The sequence below is a fragment of the Priapulus caudatus genome, unplaced genomic scaffold, assembly GCF_000485595.1.
Source record: "Priapulus caudatus unplaced genomic scaffold, Priapulus_caudatus-5.0.1 Scaffold156, whole genome shotgun sequence".
Lineage (NCBI taxonomy): Eukaryota > Metazoa > Priapulida > Priapulimorpha > Priapulimorphida > Priapulidae > Priapulus > Priapulus caudatus.
The window spans coordinates 128097-142887 of record NW_014577217.1 but is presented as its reverse complement, the minus strand read 5'-3'; the positions used below and the strand labels follow the sequence as shown (position 1 = coordinate 142887).

At 43.5% G+C, this 14791-nt stretch overlaps 2 protein-coding genes across 4 annotated transcripts in view; one reads left to right on the top strand and one right to left on the bottom strand.

Annotated features, from left to right (window-relative positions):
• LOC106806367 (CCR4-NOT transcription complex subunit 10-like) overlaps positions 1-4450 on the top strand; it is an 11879-nt gene extending 7429 nt beyond the window's left edge. For all 3 annotated transcript variants that reach the window (XM_014808282.1, XM_014808279.1, XM_014808281.1), the window contains 7 exons: positions 424-626; positions 1126-1247; positions 1784-2011; positions 2278-2391; positions 2855-3021; positions 3333-3451; positions 3731-4450. In XM_014808282.1, the coding sequence (XP_014663768.1) occupies positions 424-626; positions 1126-1247; positions 1784-2011; positions 2278-2391; positions 2855-3021; positions 3333-3451; positions 3731-3877 (1100 nt within the window). In that variant the 3' untranslated portion in view covers positions 3878-4450. The remainder of the gene's footprint in view (positions 1-423; positions 627-1125; positions 1248-1783; positions 2012-2277; positions 2392-2854; positions 3022-3332; positions 3452-3730) is intronic.
• A 196-nt stretch (positions 4451-4646) lies between these two features.
• On the bottom strand, positions 4647-12956 carry LOC106806359 (serine/threonine-protein kinase Nek11-like; the record flags this gene model as incomplete). The annotated part of the gene is made up of 8 exons (XM_014808270.1): positions 4647-7080; positions 7445-7505; positions 7736-7960; positions 8449-8493; positions 9228-9315; positions 10787-11266; positions 12173-12401; positions 12778-12956. Coding segments are annotated over 8 exons (1509 nt in total), but the record flags the coding sequence as incomplete, so codon positions are not given.
• Between the last annotated feature and the right edge of the window lie 1835 nt (positions 12957-14791).

Genomic DNA, 14791 nt, shown 5'->3' with positions numbered 1-14791 from the left:
GGGGGGAATGAGAGAGAGGGAGGGGAGGGAGAGGAGATCGGTGAGTGAGGGAGGAGAAGGGAGGGGAGGGAGGGGAGTGAGGGGAGCGAGACTGGTGAGTTATGGAGGAGGGGGAAGGGAGAGAGGAGATGGACACGAGCATCTGCACGATCCCACAGAGAGAGAAGGCAGGTGAGTTAGGGAGGAGGGGAGAGAGAAGGCAGGTGAGTTAGGGAGGAGGGGAGAGAGAAGGCAGGTGAGTTTGGGAGGAGGGGAGAGAGAAGGCAGGTGAGTTAGGGAGGAGGGGAGAGAGAAGGCAGGTGAGTTAGGGAGGAGGGGAGAGAGAAGGCAGGTGAGTTTGGGAGGAGGGGAAAGGGAGGGAGACCGGTTATATATATTATACATATATATATATATATTGATGCAAAGTTACCTCTACACCAGGCCAGTCGCTATCGGGGCGCCCCCTACAGACGCTGACGGGAAGCCGACGCTACGAGCTGCTGCATAACATCGGTCTGCAGCTGCTCTTCTGCGGCAAGCCACTGCAGGCGTTCGACTGTCTCATCGAAGTCGTACAGATGCACCACAACAACCCGCGGCTGTGGCTCAGGCTGGCCGAGTGCTGCATCCACACTCACAGACCGGTGTGTAGCTCACGCTTAACTTGCGAACCTGTGTGTGTTAGCTGTTACTAGCAGACCTGCGTGCGTCTGTGTGTGTGCGTGCATCTGTGTGTGTGCGTGCATGCGTGCGTGCATGCGTGCGAGCGTGCACGTGTGTAACTTGCGCACAGCTAACAGATTGACCCTTATCCTACACATCGTGTGTACAGATTAGTACGTACTCCATATCAGCCTTAAAAACTTGCATGCTATCAATTAAGTATAGGTTATGATTTCTGTAATAAAATAATAATGTCATCACGGCAACTGAGCACCTTTTCCACGCGTTTAATCTTCCTCGTTGATCTCTTGTACTGGTACCTGGTACTGGTGTACTGGTACTCTTGTACTCTTGTACTCTTGTACTCTTGTACTCTTGTACTCTTGTACTCTTGTACTCTTGTACTCTTGTACTCTTGTACTGGTCTCTGCATTGCCGTGTCCTGGCGGATGCTGGATATGTCGATGTTTTTACCTGTAGAACAACGAGCATCTCTTCAAGACAAAGCTGCATGCTCAGGACTTGGTGCGGGGCATTGCGGGGCAGGGTTCTCATCGCAAACTCATACTCAAACCCATGGACATCAACAAACGCACACAGAGGTAGGTAAACTGTAAATATAAATAAATAAATAAAATTAAATAAAAATGTAAAATTAAACTATATTTGTGTATAAAAACAGCCACCACATGTTACGTCTGTCAAGGGGAAGGAGTAGTGGGCTAATGGTTAGCATGAGGAAGTTTTTGGTTAATGGTCTGTGGTTCAAGTCCTACTGTGTTCACTTCTGTTGTGCATTTAATCAAGGCACTCTATCCTTCCTCACCTTTATCCACTCACTTATTATTCCTCCCTCCCCTACAGAAGGAGTTAGGGTAGGAAAGTTAGGGTTTGTTTGACGACCTCACTCCATTATACAATCCCCCATTGCATAAAAACCTAAGTAACAGTTGTGACGGCTCGATGTTGCAAGAATAGCCAGAATAAGAATATAATAAGCTTATAGGAGCGTTATAACAACCGAAGCGATCTTCCCGATACTCCTGGCTAGGAGGAACGGTATTCCCGTGTGGCAGAGACTTGCGGCTGGCAGCGCCCCCTGTTGGCGAATAGTGCAAACTTTTGCATCTTCTTGCAGGTCGGAGGGCCCGTCGTCTGCGATCCCCAACGCGACGATGGAGTTTGCCGTGCTCTGCCTGAAGAACGCGCTCATGCTGCTGCCACCGGTGAAGAACATGGCCGAGCGGAAACGACGCAGCAGCGAGGAAGAACAGGAGGAGCGAACTGCTGACCAGTCGTCGTCCGACACGCATCTACCGGCGCCACCTGGTAGCCCTTTGAATGCGTGCGAATTAGAAAACCTTAGGTACTGAGAGTGGTAGCTAAATTGGGTGCAGTTGAGTTAGTTATTATGATTGATTGATTAATTGATGATTAATTGATTGATGATGATTCTAATTAATCAATGTTAAACTTTGGCATTCCCCGACTGTGAAACTTTATCGATGTTGTTCACGTATGTGAGTGCATGCGTCTAAATGCCGCAGACGATTGTTTCTCTGTTCAGAATGATATCAAGTACGCTTGCTGTTGTACAAAATTTGTAGCCGGTGTGCATTGTCGTTATCTCAGGTGTTCTGTGTTGTCGGCGAGTGCGTACGTGTGCCTGTATCTGGGAGACAACCTAGTTGCCTTGCAGCATGCTGAGAAGCTACTGGAGCAGACTAAGCTGTCTGGTGTACAAAGGTATCTGTTTGCTTGTCCGTCATAGGTCTTAATACTCGTATCATAGTGTACACAGGTATCCATTTTTGCTTGTCCATTATAGGTCCTAATGCTTTTGTGTCAACTGTGGTAGGTTCCATAATGCTCTTCCTCCACATGCAAGCTTTAGCTGCAGTCTGTTAGTTGAAGGAGTTGACATAAGTTAAGTTGAGTTTAGAAGTGACAAGATGTTACCAGGAGGGTAATGAATGTAGCTTCATGTTGGGACATAATTCAGGAACCTATACCTGCTAATGACAAAGATCAGCACCCGTGTTCCTAAAAACAAAAAATTAAAAAAAATTCCTAATGTTGAAAACCCCCTGATAGTATATGCAGAGTGCAGGTACACAGCTCGAGGTGCACGTAAAACCCCCCTGCCTATCTGCGCGTTGGCCAGCAGCCCCATCACTATCATGTCGTCACTGCGGTTTGCGTGTTCCAGGTATCTTGGGCACCTGTACGCAGCCGAAGCTCTAGTGATGCTCGACTGCATATCTCACGCCATCGATCACCTGAGCTACGAGGTCAGCGACCTTTCGATGAGGATCGCCGAGGACTCGGGCAAGCAGGAGAGGGACGACAACGGAAACGGCACGATGAACACTCTAGGTGTGATGACAATGTCCTTGTTGTCTCTTTGTTTGTTCACTAGCCGTCAGATTGCATGTGCTGTGGGTACAACTTTCTGCTGGTAGAAGTTGAATTCAGAATAGAAGTCACATGAATTTGATCTTCATCTATCATTATACTATTATACTATTATACTATTATACTATTATACTATCATCTTGATGATGATTTGAATAATTATAATGATTCTTGGAGCTTGACTTGTCGTATGCTCACAATTCATGATTCATGATTCACGATTCATGGTTATCAGATCCTGCGTGAACCTTTGCTATCGCTTTTTTCGTCAGTGCAAGCGGAATGGTTTCCTAGCACAGTGCCGGTGGCATCCTTGGTTGTTCAGTACAACCTCTGTGTAGCATACACCATCCGCGGAGAGTTTGAAAAGGCGCAAGGAATGCTCTGGAAGGTAAGATGCAACTTCGACACCAATATTTTGACGTTGACTGTGTTGATGTTATTGAAACTTGATGGGCTCGTTAACAATACTTAGTATACATGATGTTATGATAGATCATCCAACTTTCTCCTGCGTACAAGGCGGCATCTGCAAGAATGCTGTTCTTTGGTTTGTTAACGTTAGCAGTTTATGCTACTATTTATCTCTAATATTCAGTTTTGTCGCTCACAAACCGCCCTGAAACAAGTAGTAAGTCAAATTTTATTTGTTTTTGATTCTTACCTGTAGATAGCGCCACTGTTCAAATCAACAACAGGCCTCACTGACATTCCGGCTCACCTGATGGTGCTGGCGCTCTATCTGCAACTGCAGCTCGGGCACACAGACATGGCAAAGGCAATCATCAAGCAGAATTTCCCTGGACTCCGGGCATAATGAGTGACCAGACAACTCGTGCTGCATATCGCTTATGCCGGGAATATAATCTATGGTGAATGTAGCTGTGTGCTGTCTGCTGGAAAAGACTTCAGAATGCTGAAATAGCCAACAGAGCGCCTGAAGCGTGTAGGGGGGTAGGAGACAATTTTAACAGTGGCGAACATTGCTGACAGCTTCAGTGTCATCGTGATCGTTACTTTTTTCTCATGTGAATCTTCATCTTGCCATAATAGAAACAGCATCGGTTGTGTTGGGAGTTTATCGTTTCTTTCTCATATTGTTACTAAGTTACCTTTTGCAACGTTGGGAAATTAAATAGTGAAGGAATTAATTTTGAGGTAGGTGATTTCACCTGGCTTTCATTAAATATTAAAGGTAACGAATAATGTGGGAGAGTGATTAAATGTTGGCAAATCCAAGATGATAGGTGTCATGCAAAGAATAATTAAATATTTGCAGAAATGTGGAAACTGCTTTACTTTTAATAATATGTAAACAGCATTTTTTATAGTTGTTCGAAAGAAAGCATTGTATTTAACTCTAAACACATTAAAAATATATTGTGAAATACCTGTGATTCATATCATTATTGCTGTAAATCACATTCTGACACAACAGTGCACTGAAATGTTGTTCTTGTACCACAATATAGCTTATACTTTTGCACACATTTGAATATTGACACTATATAACGAACATGATACAAGTGATTGGTGAAGGTTCGTGTTCGTGATTCTCCAAGAAGTAAACTCCACGAGGCGCTGTCATAATTCCAAACAATTTATTTACTAGATAACGTGTGGTCAGTGTTGCTGTTTGGCTCACTGACTAACAATATCACACATAGTTTACCACACCTAAAACAGTGAGGACTCACTCCATAGGGAAAAAAATCTGCTACTAGATTGCATAATAAGTCGAGCATGTACATACAGGGATCTAATCAAAGGCAAACAAAAAAATTACCTTTATAGACAGGTGGTCTACCTTTCTTTACAGATAGGTGGTAATTTTGAATTTTAACATGCAAGGTATACGATATCTGACGATATGTATAGGCAATAAGCGCATTGAACCCACCGCAATTAAATTGATCATAGATATAGCTCCGAACATATAGTAGCTTATAGAACTGATAAGTGATCAGTAAATGCTTTCTCGCGTGAATTTTACTTCATCAGCAAGTATGATATTCTGCTGATTTAGTAATTGCATTGAGGAAAAAAACCTCGAGGTCTATCAAAACATTGCTATTGTGTAGTTGGAATCCACTTGAGGCATACAAAATCAGTGGTCTCTTGTTGCAGTATTGCTCTGGCCGCCCTGTACAGGCACTATAATATAACAGAGTATTTTTGGTAAACTTTATATGGCTGCTATAGACAAGTAGCCGTTTTATCAATGGCTGCAGACACAGGTTTAGCTGTAGTGACATAAAGTAATACTGAAGTTAAGATAATGGCAAAACCAGAAAGGCCAAGAATAGTGGCGAATGAGGATTCATCAGGGTATATGGGGGTGCTTACATGATTATATTTACACAGGTTTATCATTTCTAGTGATTATATATATATTACAATACACACTATACACATACCTATATCAAGAAAAATGAGCAGGCAATAGAGACGCATTCAAGCACAGTTGCTAAACAGCATAACCGCATGCCTTTCACAGAACACACTAAAACATACGTATTGCACACTTTCAATAAATAATGACTACATAAACAGCGACAGACTTCACACAAAGCTATAACAAATGAAGCTCTAACCATATAGTCTGGAATGTATGTAAAGTGTATAGATAAAATTTCCATAATTAGCTGATAATGGTGAATATTATTCGAGGACAGATAGCTGTGTATACATCCTATAAAATAAAAGCGTACTACAAAGGACCTATGTAATCCTATGTAATCCTATGTAATCACACTGATATCAGGACTCATAAGTACTTCTTTAACAAAAAAATATTATCACAGTTACTATTAAAACGTGTAAATTCTTCTTTAAAATACAATGATCAGCAACATGAACCATCTTGCATACATACAATACATGGCTGCTTCACGGTTTAATTTAAGTGCGTTTGTTACAAGTAATACTTTCAAAGGTCTAAAAACGTGCTTTAGGGATAATATACATTGGCAGGGAAACCTAGAATTCCTAGATTCTATCCATGCACATCGCTTGTGTACAGCTGCCTTATATATTGGTTATACAGATATGTCATGGCTACATTTCATAGCACGCCACAATGACCGATATCAACGTCGGTACGACTAGGATCACGCACGCATTTTTCGCAGGTGGTGCATTTTGATTACTGGTTACCAACGAACACCTAACTAACCAGCTATAATCAGTCATGTTGTAGAATTGAGAAAGATAAATTAGAATGTTGAACCATTACTGAGCTCATGAGACTATACAATTACCAATGATTCACTCGCTATGCATGTGCCTGCACCCATAAGCTGGCAGTCAGAGCTGTGTGCATTCTTACACACATATCGTAGCAGTCAGAGCTCATCTACGCATGCCTGCACTTGTACCCTAGTAGTCAGAGCTTCTCCGTGCGTGCCTGCAGCTGTTTCCTAGCAGTCAGAGCTTATCTACACGTGCCTGGCCCCATACCCTAGCAGTCAGAGCTTCGTTCAGCCGTACCCTGGCAGTCAGATCTGCGTGCATTCTTGCACCAATACCGCAGCAGTAAGCTTCTCTGTGCATGCCTGCACCCGTACGCTACCAGTCAGAGCTTCTTACCCCCGTACCCTGGCAGTCAGAGCTTATCTACGCGAGCTTGCACTCGTGCCCTAGCAGACAGAGCTTCTTGCCCCCGTACCCTAGCAGTCAGAGCTTCTTGCCCCCGTACCCTGGCAGTCAGAGCTTATCTATGCGCGCCTGCACCCGTACCCTAGCAGTCAGAGCTTATCTATGCACGCCTGCACCCGTACCCTAGCAGTCAGAGCTTCTTAACCCCCGTACCCTGGCAGTCAGAGTTTATCTATGCGCGCCTGCTCCTCGAGGAACAGCAGCTGTTCGACGAGGAAGCAGTCGGCCGGGTTCTTGCAGTAGCGCTTCAGCTGCCTGATGACCTGCTCGTCCGTCACGGAGACGGACGACTGGAAGCGAGCGCTGCGCAGGTAGCTGTACACCTTCTTGAATGCCTCTGCACCCAGTACCACATCACACTGCCTGAAAAGTAATGTATACCTTCCTGAATGCACGTAGAATCACCTCATACTGCCTGAAAACACCACACATATTCCTGAATGCACCCAGCATTATTTCACACTACCTACAAAACATATATAATATATATATATATATATACACATTATCTATCTATCTATCTATATTATATATATATATATATCATATTTACATATATATATATAAGTATAGTAGAGTGACTCCGTGGGTAATGGCCGCAATGTTCTTGACGAGGAACAGAACAAATGGCCTCGAGAGAGTGGGGCACCATGACTTGACCATGTGTTGAAGTCTAGGGTAAACGTACGGCAATGCTCACATTCAGAGTGCGAGATCATTTCCTCACCTCTTCAAGTTTCGTATCCTAGTATCCTGCGACACTGTCACATCATCTCCGAAGGTACCGCCTGCAAACCACAAACTTCATTGGCACACACACAAGGTGCAACGCATGCTAAATATAATTAAAAATTAATAATAACAACAATGACCTGTTTCACCTTATCGATACTAATTATCACTATTACTATTATTATTTGTGTCATCGTTGTTGTTATTATTGTTGTCGCTGCTGTTGTTGTTATTATTAATAACGATTCTCTTATTTCACACAATTGCCTTAACGACTGCATCTTACTTGACGCGTCCAGGTTTAGTGCATTCTCCATGTGATGAATCAGCCTGCCATAGTCGTCACGGTGATGCCCGCCGGGCCTGTTGCCACGGCGATCGTCATCTTTCTTGACCTCTGGCTCCTCGGCAATTTCCTCCTCCTCGTCATCTGAGTCATCCTCCTCACTTGACTCAAAGTCATCGTATTGTGAGTAGTATGTATCGGCTAGCTGTGGATCCTCCGGGATGCCTGCGATATTGCATGGAAGACAGTCTACTGCTTACTACGTTCAATGATGAATCTTGCACTCACTTTCTTATTCCGTTTGTCTGTTTTGTGTGTTTTTCTGATCCCATACTCTCTCTTTCTCTCACACATATCCTCATGTTCTTTCTCTATTTTTCTATCTTTCTCTTTCCTCTTTCGCTTACTGTCATGGTGTTTCTGCACTTTTGCTTCTATACGCATTCTCTCCCTCTGTCTATCTACTCTTTCCTCTCTCTCTTTCTCTCCTGCCCTCCCTCTCCCCCCTCTCTGACTCTCTCTCTATCTAGCTAATTCCACTACTAAATATCTCTTAAAGGCTATCTTCTTTCTGAAAAAAGCTCGAATGTTTGTAAACACTTCCATTTTTAGCACCAACGAGACATAACCAATAACAGATGCAAAAATAAATTCTGCAGTACCAAGACATTCGACTATTTGTATAGCACCTTTCACAATGCATGAGTACATACCATCACTATCATCAGAGTCTCTTCCTGGTGGGGCTCTGGAGTCACCTGTTTTTAAATTATCAAAATTTAAAATTATATTAAATACAAAAAAATATGTTGAAAAACAAAAACTGCACATGAAAAGGTATGCACATGCATATTAGTCTTCATTTGAGGTCATAAATCTGTTATGCAGTTATACGTGTGAAAGGGCACAAAATTGCAACCAGAAAAACCACTAACAACAACATTTATGAAAAATGCAAGAATCAGAAACTTATGAAAGCTCATTTTTCCATTGCACAGTACAACCACGACAGCACAGAGAGGAATCTCAAACCATGTCTGTGACAACCCATGTTTGCAGTAAAGGGAGCTACATCTACACATAACATGTTTTTCTAGCCAATACACAGTTCAATCACAGCAGCAGACGTAAATGAATCTAAAAAGCCACCACCAACCTATTCATTGATGGAATTGTAAGTCTTTCCCATATAACATAAGCATGGTCTTCTCTTTACTACATATATACTAAATGCCCTTCTTTTAAATAAATTATCATTATGTTACTGCAAGCTATTGGTCTGTTTTGTATAGACTCTCCGGTGCAAGCTACTTGAGTACTGTATGAACTCTACTATACAACATAATGCAGAAATAACTTTTAATAATGTAGCTATGATCAGCTACCAGACTGTCGGGCTGTAATAATGTTGCTATGTCAAACTACTGGACTGGTAGCTTATGACAGTTCTGCTCATTTCGTTGCATTGTATGACGCATCTTCAGTGGCTTACCTCGTCGCGTTTGCTGGCTGGGTGGCAGCTGCGGCTGGAATGCTGTGCTGTTGAACACTTCAGGGTGCTCCTCCACCCACGGTGGTCGCTGTGAGCAGCAAGAACAACATACACACATATTACACACTACATTACACCTCCTCACACATTGCACATCATTACAATACAGTGCACTATCTGGAGCGTTGCTAACCAAATTTTCTGAGGGAGCGGGTAAAGCCACGTGTGTTGTGTGTTCTGGGAAGGCAACAGCCATTGACCATGTAATGTATCTACATTTCTTTGGGGGCAACTTCTCCCCCCTTCCTCGCTAGCCACGACCCTGACTATATGCACATAACATACACTACATACCGATTATAGACAAAAATACCAATGCTACACTTACTAAGAACTATCCGAATATTGACAGATACTATGCAAGACATCAACACGTGCATAAGGCCCATCAAGGGATCTATCTGTTTATCATTTTTAATCAAAATTTATGTATTCATGCCAGAACTAATATGACAATGCTAATACTGCTATAGGCATAGGTCGCAGCTTGCACTTTAAACACTCCTCCCTAGCTGTTAATGCATATTCTAGTGCGACCACCTATATATACACACGCACAGCCAATCAATCAATCATGCGCTCAATCATGCATGGTAATGCTGGTAATGTTCAATACACACTACATCCTGCACACGCACTCATTGTATTAGGAGTAATGAAGATATATTCTGCGTAAAATTATTGAAGTATCGAAAGTCCATATAATGGGTGAACCTGGGAAAAGGATTGTTGAATACTCACATAAACGTGAGTGTTATATTGCACACAAACCCAAACACACACACAAACACCATGCATTCACCCACACATGCACTACACTCCCAACGCCACCAGTTCCTACCCAGAGCATGTACATACGTACACCTGGCACAAGAACATGTATGCATGCAAGGTTTCACTAACAAGCATAATGCATGTACACATAACGACATGCAAATACAGTATACTTCATGCATGAACACAGCCACGTATATATAACCACATCTGCATATACACACACATGAAAACGTACTCCGAATCATACACACGCACATGTATACATGCACACACTGCGCACATGCACGCACACACTGCGCACATGCACACACACACTGCACACATGCAAGTACACACCGTACACACCGCACACACGCACACACACACACACCCTGCACACACGTACGCACACACTGCACGCATGCACACACACACACACACACAGCGCACAATGCACGCTCACACAGTGCACATGCATGCACACTGCACACATGCAAGTACACACCGTACACACCGCACACACGTACGCACACACTGCACGCATGCATGCACACCCTGCTGACATGCACACACACACACTGCGCACAATGCACACTCACACAGCGCACATGCATGCACACTGCGCATGTGTACGCGCACCATGCACACATGCACACACACACACACACACACACACACACACACACACACTGCACACATGCAAGCCCACACTACGTAGCTACCTCACTCAACTAACACCGTACCTCGCTTAACTGCGCCGTGCGCAGTCTCTGCACTCGCTCCTTATTCTGAGAGTAGTTGTGTGCGGCTGCTTCACTTAGCTGCCTCGCCGCCTCGTCCGCCTCACGCTGCTTCTTACGCTGCAGCCGCTGCATGGGCGTGAGCGCAGCCACCGCTCCCCCACCCCGTCCCTCCCAGCCGAACCTCCTCGCCGCCCCATCCCCGCGGGGCCTCCCAGGCTCCCCCTCCCCGCCGAGCCTCCCTGGTGCCCCATCCCCGCCAGGCCTCCCAGGCGCCCCCTCCCCACTGGGCCTCCTCAGCGCCCCTTCCCCACCAGGCCTCTTTACCACCCCCTCCCCGCCGGGCCTCCTCTCTGCTCCCTCCCTGCCGGGCCTCCTCTCTGCCCCCTCCCTGCCGGGCATCTTCGCCGCCCCCTCCCCGCCGGGCCTCCTCGCCGCCCCCTCTCCGCGCGCTCTCGTCTGATCCATCTTCTGCTTGAGACTCTGTAATGCAGCCAAGATTTCGCATGTAAATCACAAAAGTGGCAGATGCCTGGATCATATAACCGCGTAGCTGGTAACACCATGGAAATGAAATTAACATTTACATGCCACGGAATCGATGATTAAACATTGTGAATGGTATACAATAGACTGAATTATTACAAAATATTGTATAATACTATTTACAAACTTATTACTACAAAATATTACGAATATTATTTCTAGTTGCATGTGCAATGTGAACACCTGCATGTGGTTCCTATACTTACACTTAAGTATAAATACCAATATATTCACCAACTCAAATTTAACATGACAATCAAGTACACTTATGTCACACATGTACCTGGACTGTGTCTTTCCCCTACTGACCACACCCACTTGCATGTGTTTACTCTTCACACTCAAGTAGAAATACTGATATATTCACTAACTCAAATTTAACATGACAATCAAGTACACTTATATCACATATTTATCTGTACTGCAGCATGTTTCCACTACTGATCGAACCCACCTGCACGTGTTTCCTACGTACACTCAAGTAGAAATACTGATATATTTACCAACTCAAATTCATCATGACAATCAAGTACACTTATATCACACATGTACCTGTGCTGCGTGTTTCCACTACTGATTAAACCCACCTGCATATGTTTCCTACGTACACTCAAGTAAAAATAATAATATATTCACTAACTCAAGTTTAACGTAACAATCAAGTACACTCATGTCACCTGTACTACTATGCATTTCCACTACTGATCAACCGTGCATGTGTTTCCTACTTGCACTTTAAATACAGATATATTTACTAACTCAAATTCATCATAACAATCAAGTACACTCATGTCGCATATGTCACCTGTACCACTACGTGTTTCCACTACTGACCACACCCACCTGCATGTGTTTTGCAATGTAGGGTATTCGCAGCACTTCACTCGCAGACACACGTTTTGCTGGATCCTTTCTCAGCATCGTCTCAAGTACGTCCGCTAAACTGCTCGAGTATTTGTCAGGAAGCTTGGGCATAGCGCCCTCTACGATGGCGAACATGACACCCATGAGGCCGGTGCCGTCGAACGCGTGCCGCAGTGCGCACATCTCGTATAAAATACACCCTGCTGACCTGTGAGCACGAGCATGAAATACGAATTTCAGAAACTGTTCGCGGTAATAAAACTAAACTCTATAATATCTCTAACTAACTCGCTAGCTATTTATCTAAATATAAAGTCCTATAGATAGATCATAAGACTTTATTATTAGGCTCTTCTCCAATACTGATTTGCTCGTATTTAATTCACATCCCGATGATCATTCACCTATCATTACTTTCTACATAATGAATTTTTTTGCATTATGAAAAAAACAGCAGTCAGGACTCAGGAGGTAAGTATAAAGCTGCTTTAAGTATGAAGCTGACAGGGGTCAAAAGCTACTATATATTTTTTAGAAATTCATATGTTTATGTGTACCGTCCACTTTGTTCAAATGTTACTAACCAGATATCGGATTTGGAGTTGTAGCCTGCATGCCTGATGACCTCGGGGCTCATGTAGTAGGGTGTGCCAATAAAGGTGCTTGCCAGGTCACTAGTTCCCATCATTATGCGAGAGATGCCAAAATCTCCAATCTTGATCATGTTGTTTTTGAGAAATATGTTCCTGTAAGTCACAACGAGAGAGGCACAATTTCAATGATTGTACAATTACGTAAAGCAGTAGGGTAGACCATGAAGTCTAATGCAGTAGATTGCAATAACTGCGCTACGTTAAAATAAGATGAACCTTACAATGAAGTGTATTATATAAATAAAATAATATATGTAATTTAAAAAATTCATAAAATGTTCTCCAAAAAATCTGTACAGCTTTTTTAGCACATTTTAATTTGCTGAACAAGCATTCTAAAAGCAGCAATTCTGCGAATGATGAGACACGTTTCAATTTAACGTGACATCACAGACATGCTCACACGTAGTATACATTAACAAGCTTTACCAGGTGCAAGGACAGTGAACACATACAGCAATTTTATCTCTGTCAACACACAACATACATCCTTCATGCCTTCCTGAATATCGGACGCCGAAATCCATCCGACGATTTATCGATGAGGTGGCATCCGATAGACATCCAATGAACAACTAAAAACTGTTTTAAGCCCTCGCAACTTTGAAACCAGCTAGTTTGTTCTAATTCTCCATCAATCAGCTGCATAGCCACCGTGTTGCTGAAAAATCAATTTGCTTACATTGGTCGTATATATAGCAGCGTACTCTGTAATATTCCTACTTCCTGATGAAGACTTTCATCATCAGATCTGTAGCGCCACCAAACTTACCCTGAATGCACTGCATATGCATTCATAGTAATAATGAGAGCGATTTGACGTACAAGCAGTGATCTACCTCACCTTGTTGCAATTGCAGGCAAAGCTGCCTGAAACGGAGACCTTGGTCGGCTTTCCTGGAGGCAGATCGACCTCAGCGGCCGACGAGGAACGCTTGTGCACGGAGCGACAGCGCCGCTCTCTAAGCTCAATCCCCCCTGGTCATCGTCGCTTAAAAGGACAGCTTTCTTGCGAGAAGCCTCTTCTCTGCATCGTCAGCGAGTTATTGCGAGTGATTACACAGCCCACACATAACCTTTTTTTATGATAATGACTATTATTTCCAAAGTATATATATAGTATATACTGTAACAATTCATTTTACACAATATCAATGATAATGGAAGTACAAGGCTCGCTGATGATACAAAGAGTCAGGGTTAATAGAAATTTTTAATTTATAATTATTACTTTTTGCCTTTTCTGTAAAATGTCAAATACGAGGTAAAGATAAACATTATTATTGCACCAATCTGCTATGCAGCTGTGTGTATGCACCTGTTTCAGGGAGGAGACTTGGAACAAGATCAACATTGGCGAAGAGAGTGAGCAGAGGAAGTTTAGTGAGTCTCTAGTGCTGGATTGCGTGTCATCCAGCTGATGCTGGTATTCAGTACAATGCCATGAACAGCGCGTGCTGCACACGGATCTTGAAAGACTAGGTATGTAGTATATATCAGGGAGGTCATACTATATTAGACACAATATAGCATTCTATCTTCCTATTCTCTCCGTCTCTCTTCTCACTCACTTTCTCCCTCTCCCTCTACCCTCCCTCTGCATCTCCTCTCCCTTATCCCTCTCCCTGATCCCCCTATCGCTCTCAGTTTTCCCCTTCGTCCGTCCCCTCTCCCTATCTCCTCTCCCTTTCCCTCTCCTCTCCCCTCCCCTCCCTCCATCCTCCCTCCCTCTCCTCCCTCCCTCCCTCCCTCCCCCCTCTCTCTCTCTCGTCTCTTTCTCTCTCTCTCTCTCTCTCTCAGTCTCTGCTCTACACGTCTCTCTACTCTCTCTCTCTCTCTGTCTCTCTACTCATCCTCTCTCCTCTATATAATAATATATATAGATATATATATATATATATTATATATTATATATAGTCTCCTTGGTATTATCACTTTCAGGGAG